The 19,927-nt window shown below is 37.0% G+C and overlaps 1 protein-coding gene across 1 annotated transcript in view; it reads right to left on the bottom strand.

Annotated features, from left to right (window-relative positions):
* Positions 1 to 19,927, bottom strand: part of LOC126237483 (uncharacterized) — a 461,878-nt gene that overhangs the window by 97,660 nt on the left and 344,291 nt on the right. The window contains exons 19-25 of the mRNA XM_049947630.1: positions 18,766 to 18,931; positions 18,433 to 18,675; positions 14,341 to 14,535; positions 13,304 to 13,464; positions 12,183 to 12,308; positions 11,806 to 11,976; positions 1,445 to 1,591 (exon numbers count right to left, since the gene is read on the bottom strand). Of these exons, the coding sequence (XP_049803587.1) occupies positions 1,445 to 1,591; positions 11,806 to 11,976; positions 12,183 to 12,308; positions 13,304 to 13,464; positions 14,341 to 14,535; positions 18,433 to 18,675; positions 18,766 to 18,931 (1,209 nt within the window). The remainder of the gene's footprint in view (positions 1 to 1,444; positions 1,592 to 11,805; positions 11,977 to 12,182; positions 12,309 to 13,303; positions 13,465 to 14,340; positions 14,536 to 18,432; positions 18,676 to 18,765; positions 18,932 to 19,927) is intronic.

The following is a 19,927-nucleotide window of genomic DNA, read 5'->3' as shown; positions in this document are numbered from 1 at the left end:
ATTCTAAAATTGTGCAGGTCATTCCCATTTTAAGAGGAATCATGTTTTGGAGAAACTTTGTGAATAAGAGGCATAAATTACTGATGCATATTTTGCAGCATTATGGCACACATTTTATACTTGTGTATAATGACATATTTGGATATCAACAATATTCTCTGTAGGTGTCAATGTGGGTTCTGTAAATAGTGGTCTGTGAAACACAACTTACTATATTTATCAATGTTATCCATTTTTGCACGAATATAAGACTGTTCACCAGTCACTGAAAAGAGACAATGCATCTGAACTAATTTTAATTAGAATGGTTATATAAAACAATTTGTAGAAAATGCAGAAAGCAGACTGAGATTTACTGGAAGAGTCCCAGAGACATGTAGTTCATGCATGAAACAGATAGTTTACAAAACCCCTGTTTGACCTGGCATAAATTAATTGCTATATGGCCTTACAGCTATTATTATTTCTTAATAAAACTTTTAATCTGTTTAGTTTACAAGTACATTAGTTTAAATATAAAACAAATTATAATTTAGATTGGTGACTTCATCAAGAAAATCATTCTAGTGACCAAATAGAAGACTTTCAGACATTTATTTAGTAACAAATTTTCATTATCCAATACGACTGGGCCTGACAAGTAAACAAAGGATCGATATGGGAAGTACAATATTCTGGAGACATCAGTCATAGGGATATGAACAGAGAAGAAAATACTGCATAGTTTTCTGCCAGGATACCTCCTGAGAAGATCATAGCCACCCTGTGTCTCAAAATAGTGCCATTTATTTATTTAATTATGGTATGATAATCATATAAAATGACACGCTGCTTGGGCTGCAAAAGATCACTCCTACAACTAGTACATTGAAGGACACAGTATTAAATTTTCAAAAATGCAGTGCAGGACAGAATGTGAACATGAGAAAAGGCTAGAGAATCTAATAAAGCTGCCAAAGCTGCCACCCAGACAGACAGATGGTAGAATGAACCTGAGGGTCAAAAGAAATTTGTGTCTGCAAAAGATATTGAATACAATGCAGAAATCATGGCAGCTGCAGGTGGGTAATATACAGACCTTCCAGAACTACACTTTAGGGAAGCAAAAATACTCAACCAAAGAAAAACTTTTGATAAAGTGGCTGGACTTAAAAGCAGAGTGTATCATTTTACAAATTTATTTTTGGTGTGACAAATATAGTCTTACACTTTGACGCAATGATTGTTTCTCCTTCTTCTCATAGTAAAATATGGAACAGCTCAAACCACAAACTTAGCTAATGTTGCACTACCTGTTATTATTCACTCATAATTTGCTTTAAAACTAAACAATACTCACAACTGTACATTGCAAAAGGCTATATTCCTTTTCCAGCAAGGCACAAGTTAAGGCACAAGACTGATTCCAACACTTCAGCATTTACTGAAAGATCAAGTCACTTACCTTCTCTAGCTTCTTTGTCAGTTCCTCAATTTCCCCTTTGCTAGATGACAGTTTGTCCTGCAGTGAAGAAATTTCATTCCTTTCAGCTGAACGAGCCTTTTCAGTGGCATCAGAAACAGTTTCTCTCTCTTCTTTAAGGGTCTTTTCCTATTAAAAGCAAAAAATCATTTAAAACAACTTTCTATGAATAAAAAGTTACTTAAAAAACTGTTTAACACATACCTATATTTTAGCATTTTGTGCTGTGAGGCAGTCTCTATGCAAGTACTACCTTTCATTTTCCTTTACTACAGTTCACTAATATACTTCTAATGAAATTGTAGCTTGAAATGTTACATAGTTTTGTATGCAATGTGAGCATTTGTATCTTACTTTTTGATACTTATCACCTGTTTCACAAGCGTCTTTGGTGCAATCATCTTCGTAGAAACTAATGTATATCTTTGCAACTCACATGAAGTCCCTGTTCATATTAGATACATGAAACATCTGCAGCATGTCCAGTTCTGCAGCTGTTACTTTGCCTTACAAGTGTTTCACCTGTACATGTAACAAATGGCTTCTCTCAATTGTAGGCTGGAAGTATTCTGTGATATGGTGAAGAAACAAATATCTCATTTTCTCTAATCCCCTGTGTACGAAAAGTGTTCCCTTCACTATTCAGTACCACTGACATCTTGAATAGCTGTAGTACAGTGTCAATACAGATCTTGAATATCTTATTTTATGCCCTAGAGTAAAAAATATGTCTAACATTATTCTACAGTTGCATTCTGCATGCATTAAATCTTTGTAAAATCTTAGTCCCATCATCTGCTACATCTGCATCAATCTAGTTTTCCCATGGTTACACTTGTAAGACATCACTTCTTCAGTTTCCACTTCTGTCATTTCAGAGGCATGTGTTGCTCTGTCAGAGGCAGAACAGCTGTTCCACTATTGATGGTCAAATAACTGATGTCCTGCTTTCTATGTTGGCATTATAATGAACTATTTGCCAGAAAGCTTTTCCCATTAGACAGCATCCAGTGTAAATTCACATCGTTCAATAGAAAATATTCTGCTGAGTACAATTAAAAATTAATATTAGTCTTCTTCCTGGCAACCAGGAAGCTCCAGAAGTTTTAAGTTTGCATTGGGAAATATCATCTCTGCTTCCAATATTGTGGCTAAACATCTTTCAGACTTTGTGAAGGTGAACCAATGACTCTCCTCAGAGTGAAATTCTTTTTTGGATTTGCTAGTTTAATGGAAGGGGTTGCTACAACATTGTGTTTACAATAAGTCCACCAATGCAGATTTATACTTTTAGACTTATGTCGCAATGGCTCATGACTGCCACTAGAAGTTTCATTTTCATGGCTCATGTAATGTCTGACAACCTCCAAGATGAATGACTATGTGCGCAAGTGGTATTCAAATAAGATGAATATTCACATATAATTAACAAAGCTCTGCAAGCTAAAACATTATATTTACCATGGGAAGAAGAAAATGGCAGAGAGGCCATCAGGAGCACTGTCTTACTTTTGAAGAAAGGAAATGTTTCTTCAAATAACAGCCAGAATATTATAAAAACAGCAAGTGAAATTATCTTCCAAGAAATGATGATGTTCATCTACATGACTGACAATGGAACGTAATTGCAATGTTTTCAGCACTGCCCATGACACCTGTGTCCCTCCTTAAAACACTAGCTCCATGTATGGAAGCAACTTTGCAACACGCCCTGCGACCCCATAGGTCTGAATCTTCATCTGACCTGCATTATCTTCCATTATTCAAACTTTGTCCATTATCTTTCTCCCCTCTGCTGAACTTCTTATAACAATAGAAATCACAGAAAGGAAAAAAATAAACAAAAAATGAAGAAAGGCAGCTGCTTATCTGCTGCTGGATGATACATAGTGGATAATAACATGTAACTCACAGGAAGCCACTGGCTTATCAGCTACCATTCTTTTCCTGGTGCATGTATAAGCCTATACACAGACCACTCAATTTTCTTTTCATTTTTCTTCCATATTAGACCTTTACTGTACCTTGTTTCCAACAGAGCTGAACATTATTCTCTGTTAACTTCCCTACTGAAGCTTTTCATGTGATAAACCTTTTCACAATGTCTATCCTTGTCCTATATTAGTACCCCTTTGCCTCATATCGACCCAAACATCTCCTCTTCATCTTCACACTTATGATCGGGAGGGGGGAGGGTGATTACCCCAATGTTCACTGTGATTTTTCGCGATTGGCATACTGATTCTGGACAGTAAGGCCTTCGAACGGATACTTTTTGATCACCCCTTATTCAGGATGAATCACCTAAAATTTTCGCTACAGATATTGTGGAAAAGGACAGTGCTATTGATGTGCAGTTTTCACAGAGTGGATTGGTAGTCACGAGCTCAAACTGTTACTCTTAGAAAGTGTATTTTTTGTGCAAACATACACTTTCTGAAATGGAACAATGCCTGTATGCATTAACAAACTAAAAGTAGGGTAGATCCGAATGGCAATGGTATTTGTTGCAGGATTATAATGATAGTCATTCATGAGATATCATATTTTGAAAAGTTTCCACTCCAACACTTGTACAGTACCTGGGGTAGCATACATTAAAGAACAACCGAAGTGCATACACTAGTTATGCTGATTCTTACAGTAATGAGACAATTGACCATCACAGGTTGTGTTCAACATAACCACCAGCAGCAGCAACAGACACTTCCAGTCTGGTATGGAAGGACTGCTACTCTTGTGCCAGCATTTCAGTGGAGATGTCCAAGAAGGCTGTAGTATTATATCATTGCATATCATTGGGTGTAGTTGCTATGTCCTTGTAGATGGCGTCTTTCATCTTCCCCCACAGAAAAAGTCTACAGGAGTCAAATCCAGTCTATGGGGTGGCCAAGGTACAACTCCTCTATGTTCAATCCTATAATCTGGAAACAACTCATGAAGATATGTTGTAGTACTTTGTGCACTACAGGCTGCCACCATATTGGTCTCCAGAGGAAAATCTTCTGTTAGGAGGCTATGATGCTTGTGCATGTTCAGTGTTCCGTCTATGAAAAACAGGCCTATGAGGTGATGGTTCACTATCCCACACCACATGTTTAACCTGACCATGATTGATATTTGCAGCTTAGATATATGATACATCTTGTGTATCCTGTCTTAATTCCCATGCACAAAAGTCAATACGATTCTCACAATCATTTCCGTGCAGCTTTTGATGGGGACAGATGTGACATGAATGGAACCCATGTTGATGGAGAATGTGTAGGACACTTGCCTGACTCATGCCACCTCCTCATGTGATTGTGTGGGAGCTAACACGCGGATCAACTACAACATCAGCAAGAACATTAATCTCCCCCTCTTCTGTTGTCATTTGTTTGCTTCTGTTACATTGTACAGTGGTTGAAGAGGTTGATAAATAATTGGCAACATGGTTGATGTCTATTGCGATATCTTGCTGCATACACCATACAAGAATGAACTGTATTCTTCCTACATTCTTCACACACCAGGAGCGTGTCAGCTTTTTCTGCATTGATAAATCCCACCATCCATTCATGACCTGCTGCTTGGACTGTCACACACTAATTGACTAACAAGTTGCAAAACTCCCAAGGAACACACGAGCACACTGTAACCAAACATAACAACATTTTACTTAGCAATTACTCAAGCTGAATGGCATTTACCGTCTTGTAAAGTCATCAGACAATCAAAATGACTTGCAAAATGATTTAGATAAGATATCTGTATGGTGTGAAAAGTGGAAATTGACCCTGAATAAGGAAAAGTATGAAGTTATTCACATGAGTACTAAAAGAAATCAGCTAAATTTTGATTATGCGATAAGTCACACAAATCTGAAGGTTGTAAATTCAACTAAATACTTAGGGATTACAATTACAAATAACCTAAATTGGAACAATCACATAGATAATATTGTGGGTCGAGCAAACCAAAGACTACAATTCATTGGCAGAACGCTTAGAAGGTGCAACAGGTCTACTAAAGAGACTGCTTACACCACGCTTGTCCGCCCTATTCTGCAGTGTGGGATCCGCATCAGGTGGGACTGACGGATGACAATTAAAAAGTGCAAGGAAGGGCAGCTCATTTTGTATTATTGTGAAATAGGGGAGATAGTGTCACAGACATGAAACATGAATTGGAGAGGCAATCATTAAAACAAAGGCGTTTTTCATTGCGACGGGATCTTCTCATGAAATTTCAATCACCAGTTTTCTCCTCCGACTGCGAAAACATTCTGTTGGCACCCACCTACATAGGGAGAAATGATCATCATGATAAAATAAGAGAAATCAGGGCTCGCACAGAAAAATTTAAGTGCTCGTTTTTCCCGTGCCATTCGAGAGTGGAACGGTAGAGAGACAGCTTGAAGGTGGTTCATTGAACCCTCTGCCAGGCAGTTTATTATGAATAGCAAAGTAATCACGCAGATGTAGATGTAGACAAACAAGTGTCAGTATAAAAGCTTTTTAAAATATGATATCTCGTAAATGACTCGAACTAGAATCCTGCAACAAACACCATTGACATTGTAATTTACCCTATTTTTAGTTTGTTAACGTCAATAGGCACTGTTCCACTTAAAAAAGTTCATGTTTGCACAAAAAATACATTTTCTAAGTATTATTACAAGTGTTCATTGGTTAACATAATGAGTGCCTGACTATAAATCCATTCTGTGAAAACTGCACATCAATAGCACTTTCCATTTCCACAATATTTGTGGTGCAAGTTTTAGGTGGTTCACCCTGTATACCACTAAGCTGTAGTCTAGGAATAACATGTGATGGTCACCAATTTCTGAAGCAGAAATTAAATTTGACATTTAGAAAAAAAACTTACTTTTCAAATGTCTCTATAAACTGCCAGTAAATACTGTGGTAGGGCAGTCTTTTCCATAACATTTCATATTTTACCTACTTCCAGGTACACTATTGATATACCTTTTGAAATTGAGGCTCTTTTCCGTACCCACATCCCCATGTCAACTGTGCAATATCTCCTCCTCTCCATCTTTCCTTCCACAAAGATGGGCACAAAGTTTAGATTATGGAGGGCAACAATAAAGGATAAATTCATTCTCCGCATTGCACAAAAATGTTTCAGGCTTAAATTTTACACTGTTATTCCTCCACAGAAAAACACTTGCGTACAAAGTCAAATATGGTGCATCCTCTTGGGAAAATGAAAGTTCAAGCATTGAGTCATTCCCTGTTCTTGAAAGGAAAAAAAATACAAAGAAAATATTGTAATCACACCACATTGATGGATCACTCAATATAATTATGCATACATCTGATGAGGTTGCTAAACACTGTGAGGAAGGATACATCTACCAAGGCCAGATGACATGGCAAACCATACACAGCAGGTTTAAGGGCTGTTGTGGACTGCCACAGTCTCACTTGTCAACCCACCAATTTTTAGAGCAAGCTGCCTAGTGCATCTACTGATAATGTCCCTACAGTACATGGTTTTCTCCCGAACCATGATTTGGACCTCTTCGTTACCTGCCGCCAACATCTGGCTAGTGTACAGATTTGCTTGTCTGCCTAATGCGTGACTGCCTTCACTCACTATTCAACTGCCCATTGTGTTTTCAGCTGTGTTTTCAGTGAATGAACTGATGTCATATGTGTGCACCAAGACCACGGTTTGCATCTGAATGTTTGCCAGGCAAAACCACACACAGTGTTCTTCAACACAGACATGTAGTTCATGGAGTTATTCCACAATGTTCAGAGTACTGTTCAGGCAAATAATTATCCACCTACAGATTTCTCTTGGTATTTTGTGCTTCCAGAAGAGTCAGGAACTATCACTTTCTGTGATTTATTTGTAAATAAAATGTGCTAAATAAAAGTTGCTTTGTTAAAGAAGCAGACTTACTTCAGGAAATTCATGGGATGCTATTTTTATGTACACAAACAATGTCCCAAAGTATGACACTGTGATCAAATGATGCAAGCATTTCCAAAGTGGATAAATAATCCTGGAAGATGAACCATGACAGGCTGTCCATCTCTCAGTCAAAAATCAAGAATTGAAGCAAAATAGAGGTCCAAATGTTTGATGACCAATACACTTCTTGTAAATCGATAGCAGAGAAGGTGTGCATTAGTCATAGGTTGGTGATAAATATTTTTTATAAGTTTCCAGACATTTCAGCAGTTTCTGTCCACTGCGCAATCAAAAACTTAGCAGTTTTATCTACATGATCCTGATAATCTTTTTGGTGATCTTCACCCCCTTCCTCCCCTCTTCCCCTCTCCTTCCCCCCTCTCCTTCCCCCCTCCTTCCCCCCTCTCCTTCCCCCCCTCCCTAGTGGTTCCCACACCATCCCCTCCAGGCACCGCTCCCCCTCCCCAACCGGAGAAGTGTTCCACTTCTTAGTGTCTGCTGGTCAAGGGCGCCCCTCCTGGGACTCCCTATCCTGGCACCTTCCAGGCTGCATCATGACCACCATGAGAACCACAGTCTGCGGGCCCCAGGTCGCCTGCTCTCTTTCTGTTCCAGATCTTGCTGCAGCTAGCTCCGATTAGCAGCACATCTCTCCTCTGTCTCAAACAGAAAAGAAGAAACATAAGTCTCGGGTCAAGGAGCCTCTATTGTCGCCAGAGGTCCTGTCCCCACCTTCGCAACCTGACTCTGACCTGCTGTTCATGGATGTGCCCCCCCCCCCCCCCCCCCTCCTTGTCGGTGACTGGTGGTGACCCGGCGATATGACTGGCTTTAGCCTGTTCAACCCCCATTTAAATCATCATTCTGTGGTTATCCAATGGAATTGTAATGGATACTACCGTCACCTTCCGGTATTGAAATCCCTTATTTCGTCTTACTCTGCTGCTTGTGTGGTTCTACAGGAATCTCATTTTACTGATCACTCACCAAGACTTTTAGTCACAGATAAATGTTAACTGTGTCATTATGACCTCAAGATTAAGCAGCATTATATACAGAGGAAATGCTCAATGTCACCCCCCCACCCCCCATCACACACACACACACACACACACACACACACACACACACTAAAAAAAAAAATAATAATAAAAAAAAAAAGTTACCATGGTGCACCAATGACAGATATGGGCCACACAAGTGATCCAAAGCATTAATAGCTTCTTCTGATTGGACTGGCAGAGACTACAAAGTAAAAATACTGAGAGCTGTTGTCCAACAGAGTTCACATGTTGCTCGGTACCACACCAGCACTGTCTCCACAGCATACAGCAGTGCACCTGGTTGCCTTTATGTCAACTGACTGGCCATGGAAACCTACACTATTAAATAGCTATTGTGCACTCATCAGGGTGTCAGTGGTGGGAGAAATCAACACTTCTGGTACACTTTATTTATTGCTCATATTCCAAATTATGAACGTGATGCTTGCCTGTCGTATGACATTATTTCACGTTTCTACCATTATATACCATCAAATCACATATTTATGTACTTGATGAAAGTATATTCCTTTATGCTGACAACATGAACTTTATTATTGCCTCATGTAAGGACCCAACTGCAAAAGGAATGTTAAAATATCTACACAGAAATTAAAAAATTGATATAGGGATGTTCAAACTTTATTCACTGTTCTCATTTTGAATTATGAATGCAATGTTTGTCTGTCATATGACATTTCAACTTTCTTGCCATAAAACAACATATTTATGTTGTTGATCTCTGAAAATGTTGTGTCATGTATTTAATCAGATATTTCATTAAAACAGTGGATCCAATAATCAATAAATAAACGACAGGGTGTTCTCAGCCTTTCAAAAACCTTTTAACTTGACATCACTTTCGTGCACTGCGTGTAAATTTCGCTGCTTCATGCAGCTTCTCATTTGGGCTCATGAGAGTCAATGGACTCTTTTCTAGATCTATCTATCACAGTATCACAGAAAAGATTGAGTTGGTCACTTGGAACAACTATTGAATTATATGAAATAAAATAATTATAACTTCAGAACAGTTTGAGTTAAGACATTCAAACTGCATGGGAATTATTATGCACTGTATGGTTTGGTTTATTTATTTATTTATTTATTTATTTATTTATTTATTGTTCCGTGGGACCACATTTAGGAGAAGTCTCCATGGTCATGGAACAAGTCAATACATGAAATTATAACACGATTGTAGAAACAGATGAAATGCAATATAAGAAACATATTCAGGCGACAAGTCGTTAGTTTAAATAAAGAAAATCAAGAATGTAACACTGGAATTTGCTTAATTTTTTAGCTCTTCCAGGAGCTCCTCGACAGAATAGAAGGAGTGAGCCATGAGGAAACTCTTCAGTTTAGACTTAAAAGTGTTTGGGCTACTGCTAAGATTTTTGAGTTCTTGTGGTAGCTCATTGAAAATGGATGCAGCAGAATACTGCACTCCTTTCTGCACAAGAGTCAAGGAAGTGCATTCCACATGCAGATTTGATTTCTGCCTAGTATTAACTGAGTGAAAGCTGCTAACTCTTGGGAATAAGCTAATATTGCTAACAACAAACGACATTAAAGAAAATACATACTGTGAGGGCAATGTTTAGCGACAAAGCCCGCTTTCATTTGGATGGGTTTGTCAATAAGTAGAACTGGCGCATTTGGGCAACTGAGAGTCCACATTTCATGATCAAGAAGTCTCTTCACCCTTACGGGTGACTGTGTGGTGCGCAATGTCATGGAATAATCGGTGCGATATTTCTTGATGGCGTGATGACTACCAAATGGTACGTGACGGTTTTGAAAGATGATTTCATCCTCATTATTCAAAGTTGCTCATATTTCAACAATAATGTATACATATAATCTCACCATATTTTGAGTGCTACAGAATTTTTTTCTTCCATTCTCTTTTTATTGATATTTGTGAGAGATATGATGAAGTGGAGGTTGGAATAATGTCTTCATAAACTCAAGTTGATTAGCAATTATGTACTTGCCATATGCCACCTGCCATGTTCATTAACATGAATGATACGCTGTCCCAATGAGATGTAGGGATCGAATCCTCTTCAGCCTTTTCTATGATTTTTCACATTCAGGAAGTATAAAAATCACAGATTGCTTCTACTGCACTACATACAGGGTGTAAAACAGTGACCTTACTTCATTATATTCATGCTAACATACACGAGATTACTTCTTACCATAAGAAACATACAATGAACAAAATGTTCACAGTTTACAAGCCACATCAGCACAAATAAGATTTCTGATCTTTTGCAACTGTCAGTCCCACAGCCTTCAAAGTCAAAAACGAGTGACGGCTAGAAGTGGAAAGGTGTCTACCATATATATGTGAAGCAGCAGGACTTTAGAACTTTATTGAGCTGGTGAAATCAAGCAATCTTAGGAAAGTGAGTCAAGCAATGTGCAGCAGTATATAAATGGACCAAACTATTTTCAGTGAAACTGAATACTCTGCAGCACATACATGCTGCAGGCAACAAAAACATCCAAATAAGTCAGCTGCAGCATAAAATTGCCCTAAGAATACCCAAAAGAAACTTTTTGAAAAGACTGGGCTAATGGCGAACAGGATAACCCATTGCAATTTGTTTGTAAAAGAAGAAACTGAGATTTGATTATGGCGCAATCATTTCAATACAGATCAGGGTGCCAAGCTCTGGACATTGAGCAAAACTAATGAAGCATGTTGACAATTCTAGGTCAGTTTCAAAGGAGGTACCAACACCATATCTTTAATAAGGATAGTACCTGGCCACTCTTGGCAGCCAGTATTTATAACATCTGAAGATAATAGTGATTACTTCTGTAGAAAGCTCAAGGATTTTATTAAGTACTTTTGCTGCAAAATGCATAATAGCTGCTGAAAACTTGACTTGTACTGAGTTGTTATGCTTAAAGTGTGTAACGAGTTATGTCTTGATTTTTCTTGTGAGGATATTGCTCTCAAAATGGTAAATTTATTTTGATTTTACTATTAGTGTTATGCAAGCTATTCATCTGATGTTTTAAACCCAATGCAAGTAAATGCAAATTTCTAACTTTTCTTATCCATTTTAACACATTTTTATCACTTAACTTTTTTCAACACCATATGAATTCACCAGTTTTTGATATGGTGCACTAAACTTAGGAGTTTGCTGCAAGAAACTGAGTGATTAATCAGGTGGTTGGCAAAGATTTTTCTTCTCAGACAAATTATGAATTGCAGTAGTCACTCTCTAATACTGTTTCAAATTATGTTAATGAACATATAAAAATAAATGCCAACTTTTACTTAAATTTTTTAATGGTGTTCTCCTGTGTTTAACAACAGACACTCATTCACAGTTGGTATCTTACCAGCTGTTCAATAAGCACTGTCTTCCCACCAAGTGTTGCTTCCAAGGAATCTATCTGCGACTGAAGTGTTGCAATCTGCTGCTTAAGTCCATCTCTTTCAGCTAGCCAACTGGCTGCCACACCTTGCTGAGTCACCTCAGCTGCTCTTGCACGTTCCTTCTCTTCCTCTAGCTGTCCATGTTAGTTAGAAAGAAAGGTTAAACATGAAAGGACAAATTTACAGAAGAGTTGAGTGTAAGGGTTGGAGTAAATAAAGAAAGATAAAGAGACTGATAAATATCAAAATCAACATAAACTAAACACAAAAAGTTGAAGGTAACACGAACATAACTAATTTACACAAAAGACAAACAAGAACAACAAACATTAAATCAAACCTCCTTCTCCAGTTTAGAAACTTTGTTTTTATTTGTTGAAAGAATTCTTTCTGTCCTCTTCAACTTTTCTTCAGTTTCCTTTGCTTTCTTTTCCAGTTCTGCCATTTTTGTACTATTTTCTGTGACCTAAACAAAAATTATTTTTTAGTGTAGTGATGGTAACCAAGAAAACAAAGTAATTTTATTTTTATTTTTTGAAGTTCAATTTTTCACAAATAAAGGTAGGGAGATATTCATCAAACAACTCTGAGTGGCAACAAGATCTTTTTCTTCAGAAAGGTGAAAGTGTGTAGCTGAAAATTTTTAGATATGAAACAATGCTTTATCCATTCACCTTCAAAGAAAACCTATAGCATTATCACATAAGAAATACACAACAGTTTGCTTCCTGATTCTGCACACAAAAAGAGATCACTTCTGTAACTTTGTAAGAATGATTTTCGTAATCAAGTACCGGCAAGTGTAAAAAACGATTGTTAGTGATAAGTTTCAAAGACTTGTCACATGTCTTTGAAAGCTGCAAATCTCTGGACAGAACATTGCAACAGCAATAAGTGCTGTTATTTCTGAAATTTTTTGGTGCTCATATAAAGATTAAGTTTCTGTTAAGAATAAATTTGAGTATTTTGAATTAAATTTCTATACTGATGAAGTTCAAATGAAACAAAAAAGGATACAACATAATATCTCAGAAATGGTTGATTGTTGCCCATACAACTCAAATTATTTGGCATCTTCCTTCTAAAAACAATACTTCAAGACCCCTGAAAGCAATGTCACAGAACAACACACATGCAACTTATTGAGAGAAAATAAAACAAAAGAAATGGAAGTGACATAATGACAATAATAATGAAAACAACAGTAACAACAACAGACACACTGTATAAGAGTTTTCCTCATGTGCCAATTCTTTCCAAGGAAAGGGGGAAGTGTTGATCATGACCTACTAGTATACTCCATGCTGACATCTACATGAAATGCTTTTGGAATTTCATAAAAATCTCAAACAAAGATGAGTGGACAAGGTAAACAATCCTGTGTTGTATTGTGCACATTTATCATGAGATGAAAGATTTGTTCTGAAAATACAAAATAATTTGTAATAGGAAATATTATACCTCCTTTTGCAATCTATTTTTCTCCTGTTCCATCTTCTGAAGGGATTCAAGCTTCTTCCTCTGCTCAACACCTTGTTTTTTCTCTTCTTCCAACTCTGTTTTCAGTGCTTCTATTCTTTTCACAAATAATGTAATTTCATCTTGTTTCACAGTAGCTGCAGCTGAAAAATCAAATATATGTGTAAGAAAGTCAGTGAAGCTTGAATGAATTCATATAAAGGAAAAATTATTTCACAGCAGACCACTGTTTGTAGCTGAGTGCATAACATATGAATTTTTCACATTATATTTCAGCAAAAGGGTACCCCATTAGCAGCCAAAATATTGCGTAGTATGAGCTGTCTTTCACATTTGCAGTACCACCACTATTCAAAAGCAAAAGTGCTGTGGCAATGCCAAAATAAAAGTATCAACCCAAGCATGGCAGATACACAGACAAAGAAAGTATGAGTTTCTATCCGAAATAGTCTTTTATGAAATACTTCCTCCAACTGTATCGGATGTACAATTACCTGTTTCACTTAGAATGTTATGTGATGGCAAGTTCCATACCAACACTTCCAATTATGTGTGGGTATTTGTTATCCTCTACATGTACTTGACATTTGTGATGAATGTACTTAAATGCACTTTCCTAAAACTATTCTGCTATAGTAACTTACTCTGTTTCACATCTTCTACCACACTTGTTTTTTCAATTCTTCTTTTATTGCATGTCTTAGTTATCCAGTTCTTTTTTCTGCCCTAATCCTACCTATTTATCTGTTTACCCTTACTTTATCCAGTTCCGTTACTCTTTTCATATCTTACAAAGTCCTAGCTGTAAATAAAGAACAGCTGTCTAGCTATGACTAGGACACAACATTTCCTTTTTTTTCAGCAAATATATTCTTTTGTATGTTATTCTTTCATGTGTCATCAGTCAGTATTTTCCACTCAGGTTCAAATCATATTCTTTCTTTTAAGTTTAATGCCATATTTTGCCCTAAATGAATAACCCAAATATTCTTCATGTAATAAATTCAGAAGTGTCTTACCCTTTTCAGCATTTAATGTAATCACTTGATCTTCAAGAATCTGTTTCTCCTTGAAGAGTTTCTCTGCTTCTTCAGTAGCTCTCCTCTTTTCATCTTCCAGTTTTCTAACAGTTTCCTCATGCTTTTTCTTATCTGTTTCCCACAATTTCTTTTCCGCTTCCAGTTTTTGCTTCTCCTCATCAGATTTCTTCTTACCTAAAATATAAATGGATATGGATTCAGTATTTTTTGCTTATTTAGAGATGTAACACAACAATTATTGTGTAAACAAAAGCTGTCATTTTTAACAATATGAGGAAAGCAACAACAAAGTATTGTTCATTTCCCAAGAAATAGTAAGTCTGTATTTCAAAGTTTTATGAAATTGTGAAAGCAATAACAAATGCAATATGTTTTGTTCACTGTTTTTCTATACCTCTCATCTCAGTGCGGACCAGGAAGTAAAAAAAGAATACTTATGTTACCTGAGGATCAAGAGTGTGTACCTGGACAATGAACAACTTGGATATTTGCTGACTGGTTACTACATAAACTACATAATAAGGCTGGAGCCATAGAGTATATTCACTACAATGTGTTCAATACAATATGCTCTTCATTCAAGGTACACCCATGGCAGTAAAGAAAATGGAGCCTGTTTATCCATCACAAATGGCATTAACCCTAGTGTTGAAACCCTGAGAATATCTCTAACGTTTTTGACCTTGAGAATGAACAGTAATCACATTCAACTTATATTTACTTGGAGGACGAATATGCTCATACAGCAAACATCTAATAGAAACAAGCATGCTCAATCCTCTTTCGTATACAATCCAGAGAACTGAAACACAAGTCTGCTCATGCAAATCTTTGCAATTTAGAACATGTTCTACTTCTCTCTTCTCATTATCATCGCAGGATTGACGTCTTGAGAAAATATCATTACAGTGGCTGCCATTTGGAAGGCCTTAACCATTTTCCTCATCAGTTTTCTTGCAGGTTGAACTTTCTTATCTTCAGTTTCTTCCTTCTTATTACCCTCTGTGATATCCCAATGATTAATATCACTAGCTTCTTTGTAATGGAAGCTCAGAACCTCATACACATTCTCTTCATCAACACAGGTACAATGAATTTTTTGTTTTATGCCAATTTGTTCTTCTACTGCACAGGTAGTACATATTTTGGAACTTCAGGCAACAGTTTTCTCAATATATCTGGAATGATATTATTTCATGTTGATGGTGAGCTTCAAAGAGTTTTGGGAAAAAAAGGCCTTCAGCTGTGACAATAAACTTTGGTCAATGGACTACAATATCAAAGTGCTGTTAAGAGCCACAAACATATCATTAATATTTTTAAACAATGGAAAATCCACGTTGGAATAACAACAATATTGTGAAAAGCATAGATTGCTTTTCACAATATTGAGGAGATGTTGAGTTGCAGATAGGCACAACAAAAAGACTGCTAAATTGTGAGTTTTCTGCCAAAAGGCCTTCTTCTAACACAGAAAACACACACACTTTCACACAAACACATCTCACACACATCTCACATAAGCAGGTAAGGGCAACAAAGGGTTTAGTGCTTCTGGAGGGAGCACTCCAGTTCCCACAAGCAGCACTACACCCTACCTTACCCTACCCCATCATCTGCTCCCCACCCTATCCTGCTATCCCTCACTTCCCAGTCCAGTCTTCTCCTTACCTGCACCTCCCAGATGTTTCTCCATCAGGCGCAGTTGCTCACAGTCCAGCCTCAGTGGCCAGTGACAATGGGCATGTGTGTGAATTGTGTTTATGTCAATGTGTGTATGTTTTCCATGCACAAAGAAGGCCTTTTGCCTGAAAGTTCACATATTTAGCTGCCTCTTTGTTGTGCCTGTCTGCAAATCAAAATCTCCTGTATATGATGAGTAGCAGTCTATCTTTTCCATAATATTGTCATCAATATTTTTATTTGACTCAGTTATGGAAGTTGGATGCTGGAAATATTATCATGGAAACGAATGATGAGAATTTTGAAAGGCTTTTTCCCTTCTCACAATATGCATTAAACTCATTAATCAGTATGTTGGCAAAATAATAATTGCAAATTTTTCATCAGTCTTTTTATTATTCCAGTTCTAGTGAACAATCAACCTATGAACAGTCAACCTACTCTAACCAAATCCTTCCAATGACAATCAATGGAGGGCAACTGACAGATTCCATATTCCTAGATTCCCAGAATGTGTTTGACTGATAACAGAAGTCTGAGCATATATGTGAGTGGCTCGAAGACTCTTCAAGTAAGAGAACTCAGTATGTTGTCCTGGATAGCGAGTATTCATCAGGGAGAAGGGCATCATCAGTAGGGGCACAGAGAAGCGTGATAGGACCACTCGTTCTCTACATAGATAAACAATCTGATGGAAAGGGTGAACAGCAATCTGTAACTATTTGCTGATGAAGCTGTAGTGTAGAGGAAAGCATCATCATTGTGTGACAATAACATACAAGATGACTTAAGACCGAATTTCTATTTGGTTGTATTATGACAACTTGCTCTAAATATAGATAAGTGTAAGCTAGTGCAGACAAGAGGGAAAAACAATCCTGTAATATTCAAATTCAGTATTAGTGGTGTGCTGCTAGAAAGTCATGCCAATTAAATATCTAGGTGTAACATTGCAAAGAGATATGAAATGGAATGAGGGCATAAGGTCAGTTGTAGGCAAGGCAAATGGTCAACTTCACTTTATTGGGGAATTCTACAACAGTGTGGTTCATCTTGATTACTGCTCAAGAGTTTGGGGACCCCACTAGGTCACACTAAAGGAAGATGCTAAAGCAATTCAGAGGCATGCTGCTAGATTTGTTACTGGTACATTCGATCAACATGCAAGTACTACAGAGATGCTTTGTGAAATCAAACGGGAGTCTCTGGAGTGAAGATAATGATGTTCTTCTCGTGAAACACTATTGAGAAAAGTTAACAGAACTGGCATTTGTGACTGACTGCAGAAAGATCGTACTGCCAACAGTGTCTCATGTAAAGGACCACAAAGGCAAGACAGGAGAAATTAGAGCTTATGTGGATACATTAGACAATCATTTATCCATTGTTCCACTTCAAGTGTAACAGGAAAGGGCACACGTAATAGTGTACAATGTACTCTCCATCATGCATTGTATGGTGGCTTTCAGAGTTTGTATGTAGATGTAGATTTTGTGAATGACAGATCATTACAGCTTCTTATTTACAAGTACTTTATGTGCCTCTTCTGAAAAAGTGTGCATCAAAACTTAGTGGCCCTAAAACTATGAGCAGTTACTTCATTAATAGAAATGAATGTTACAGCCAGGCATTTGTTTCCAAAAAAGACCTCTTTTTCCAAATTAAAATATGTTTTGGTGTGTAATGATTGTAATAATTCACTTCAAATTCTTTTGATCAGGGTCCATCTGCCTCAACTGCTTCCATGTCATGAAGACAACCTCATGCTTAGAATGATCAATAAGATGTGAACTGGCTGAGAAAAATGTAGGAATGTTCTGTGCTTTAGTGGGATCTGCAAACAAAATCTTAGCTTCAGCTTGGATTAAAGCTGCAGATAAAGCCTTGTACTGCTTGTTGATGTGTTTGCCTTTTTCAGTCTTTGAACAGCCTATTTTGAATCTTTTATGACAGATTAGAACTGACTGGGACTCAAACCTGGATCCTTGCTTTTAACAGGCTATCCAGGCAGGACTCATGACATATCCTCAAAGCTTCCATTATGACAGTACTTCTATCTTACTTTCCAAATGCACCAGAAGCTCTTCTGCATAGCTTACTGGACTAGTACTTCAGGCAGAAAGGGTATTTCAAAGAAATGGAATGGCCATAGCCTCTGAAGCTTGGAAAGTAAGAGAAAGCTACTGATGGAATTGTTTGCAGTTGTTTTCCCGCCAATAAGAAGAATGTATACATAAGCGATCCATTTCAAAAGACCCCTTCCACAAATTATACATAACTTTTAATTCTATAATTTCTGAAAACTAAATGGCATCCACTAAGTAAATAATAAGCAGTAAATGAATATATACATCAACGTAAAATCCATACATATGATTAATTACAAACCTTCCTCAAGTACTTTCTTGTCCTTCACTGCTTTCTTTCTGTCTTTCTCAGCTTTATCTTTCTCTTCTCTAAGTTCCCTCTCAAGTTCCTCTACTCTGCCAGTCACCTTTTCCAGATCTTTCTCCAGTTTATCTTTAGCTTCTTTCAGCAGTTTATCATCTTCAACACCAGCAGATGCCTTCAGCCCACCTTTCAGTCTCAGATTTTCTGTTTCTGATTTGTTCAAAATTACCAAGATGTCTCCTGCACAACAGTAGTACAGTTTACTCATAACAGTCATTTTGGAACATATGAACTACACACTACAACAATTTAATAACAAAAAAGAGTTACCAATTTCATTCTCTAGATCCTCAACCATTTTCTTCATCTGTAATTTAGATGTCAGATCAGTGGGTTTCTTTGGAGAACGTTGCTTGTAGTACTTCAGCACATCTTGTAAAGCTTCATCTTTCAGCCGTTTTAGTTCCTGGTTTAATTTTTCATTTTCACTTTCAGTCTGCAAATAATTAAACATCCATAAGCACACAACTATCTGTTCAAGTGGGTCTTTAATTTTCTTTATATTAAGAAGAAAAAGAAAAAAAAGCCATTTTTGTCATCAATGCCTTGTGAAGTTTTAGAAGTAAAGACATGGAAAATCTTATTGTAGGTACATATAGAATTTTGTGTTAATGAATGTAAACACGCATGGATCAGTGAAAATGGAAACAAAAAGAATGCCACAGAACCTAATCTTCTAAAAATAGAAATAGCTTTCCCATAAAAAATAAATAAAGCATAAAAAATATCATAATAGGTTCCTCTCCTGAAATTATATTAAAAGATGCCTTTCCTGGAACTTACACTCTGACATTATACTACTGTTCCAAAACTAGGAACACTACTTACATCAGAGATACAACACATTAAAAGACTAATTAGAAACTGAAGAACACAGAGTTATGATAAAAATCTTAGGAGCAAGATTAAAAGATGAAGTACATCATCCAGAATCCATGAAGAAAATTTCAGACAAGTCCTTATTATTATTATTATTATTATTATTATTATTATCATCATCATTACTACCTTTTTTTCCAATCATCTGACTGATTTAATGCAGCCCACCATGAACTACTCTCCCGTGCCTATCTCTTCATTTCTGAGTAGCACTTGCAATCTACGTCCTCAATTATTTGTCTGATGCTACCGCTAGTACATTGGAAGTTATTCCCTGATGTCCTAACAGATGTCCTACGATTCTATCCCTTCTTCTTGTCAGTGTTTTCCATGTATACCTTTCCTCACCAATTCTGTGTAGGACCTCTTCATTCCTTACCTTGTCAGTCCACCAAATTTTCAGCATTCTTCTGTAGTACCATGTCTCAAATTCCTCGAATCTCTACTGTTCCAGTTTTCCCATAGTCCATGTTTCACTACCATACAATGCTGTGCTCCAAACATACATTCTCAGAAATTTCTTTCTCATTTAAGTGCTATGTTTGACACGAGA

Source organism: Schistocerca nitens, chromosome 2 (assembly GCF_023898315.1).
Source record: "Schistocerca nitens isolate TAMUIC-IGC-003100 chromosome 2, iqSchNite1.1, whole genome shotgun sequence".
In the NCBI taxonomy this organism is placed as follows: domain Eukaryota; kingdom Metazoa; phylum Arthropoda; class Insecta; order Orthoptera; family Acrididae; genus Schistocerca; species Schistocerca nitens.
The sequence above is the reverse complement of the archived record's forward strand: the minus strand, read 5'-3'. Positions and strand labels throughout refer to the sequence as shown.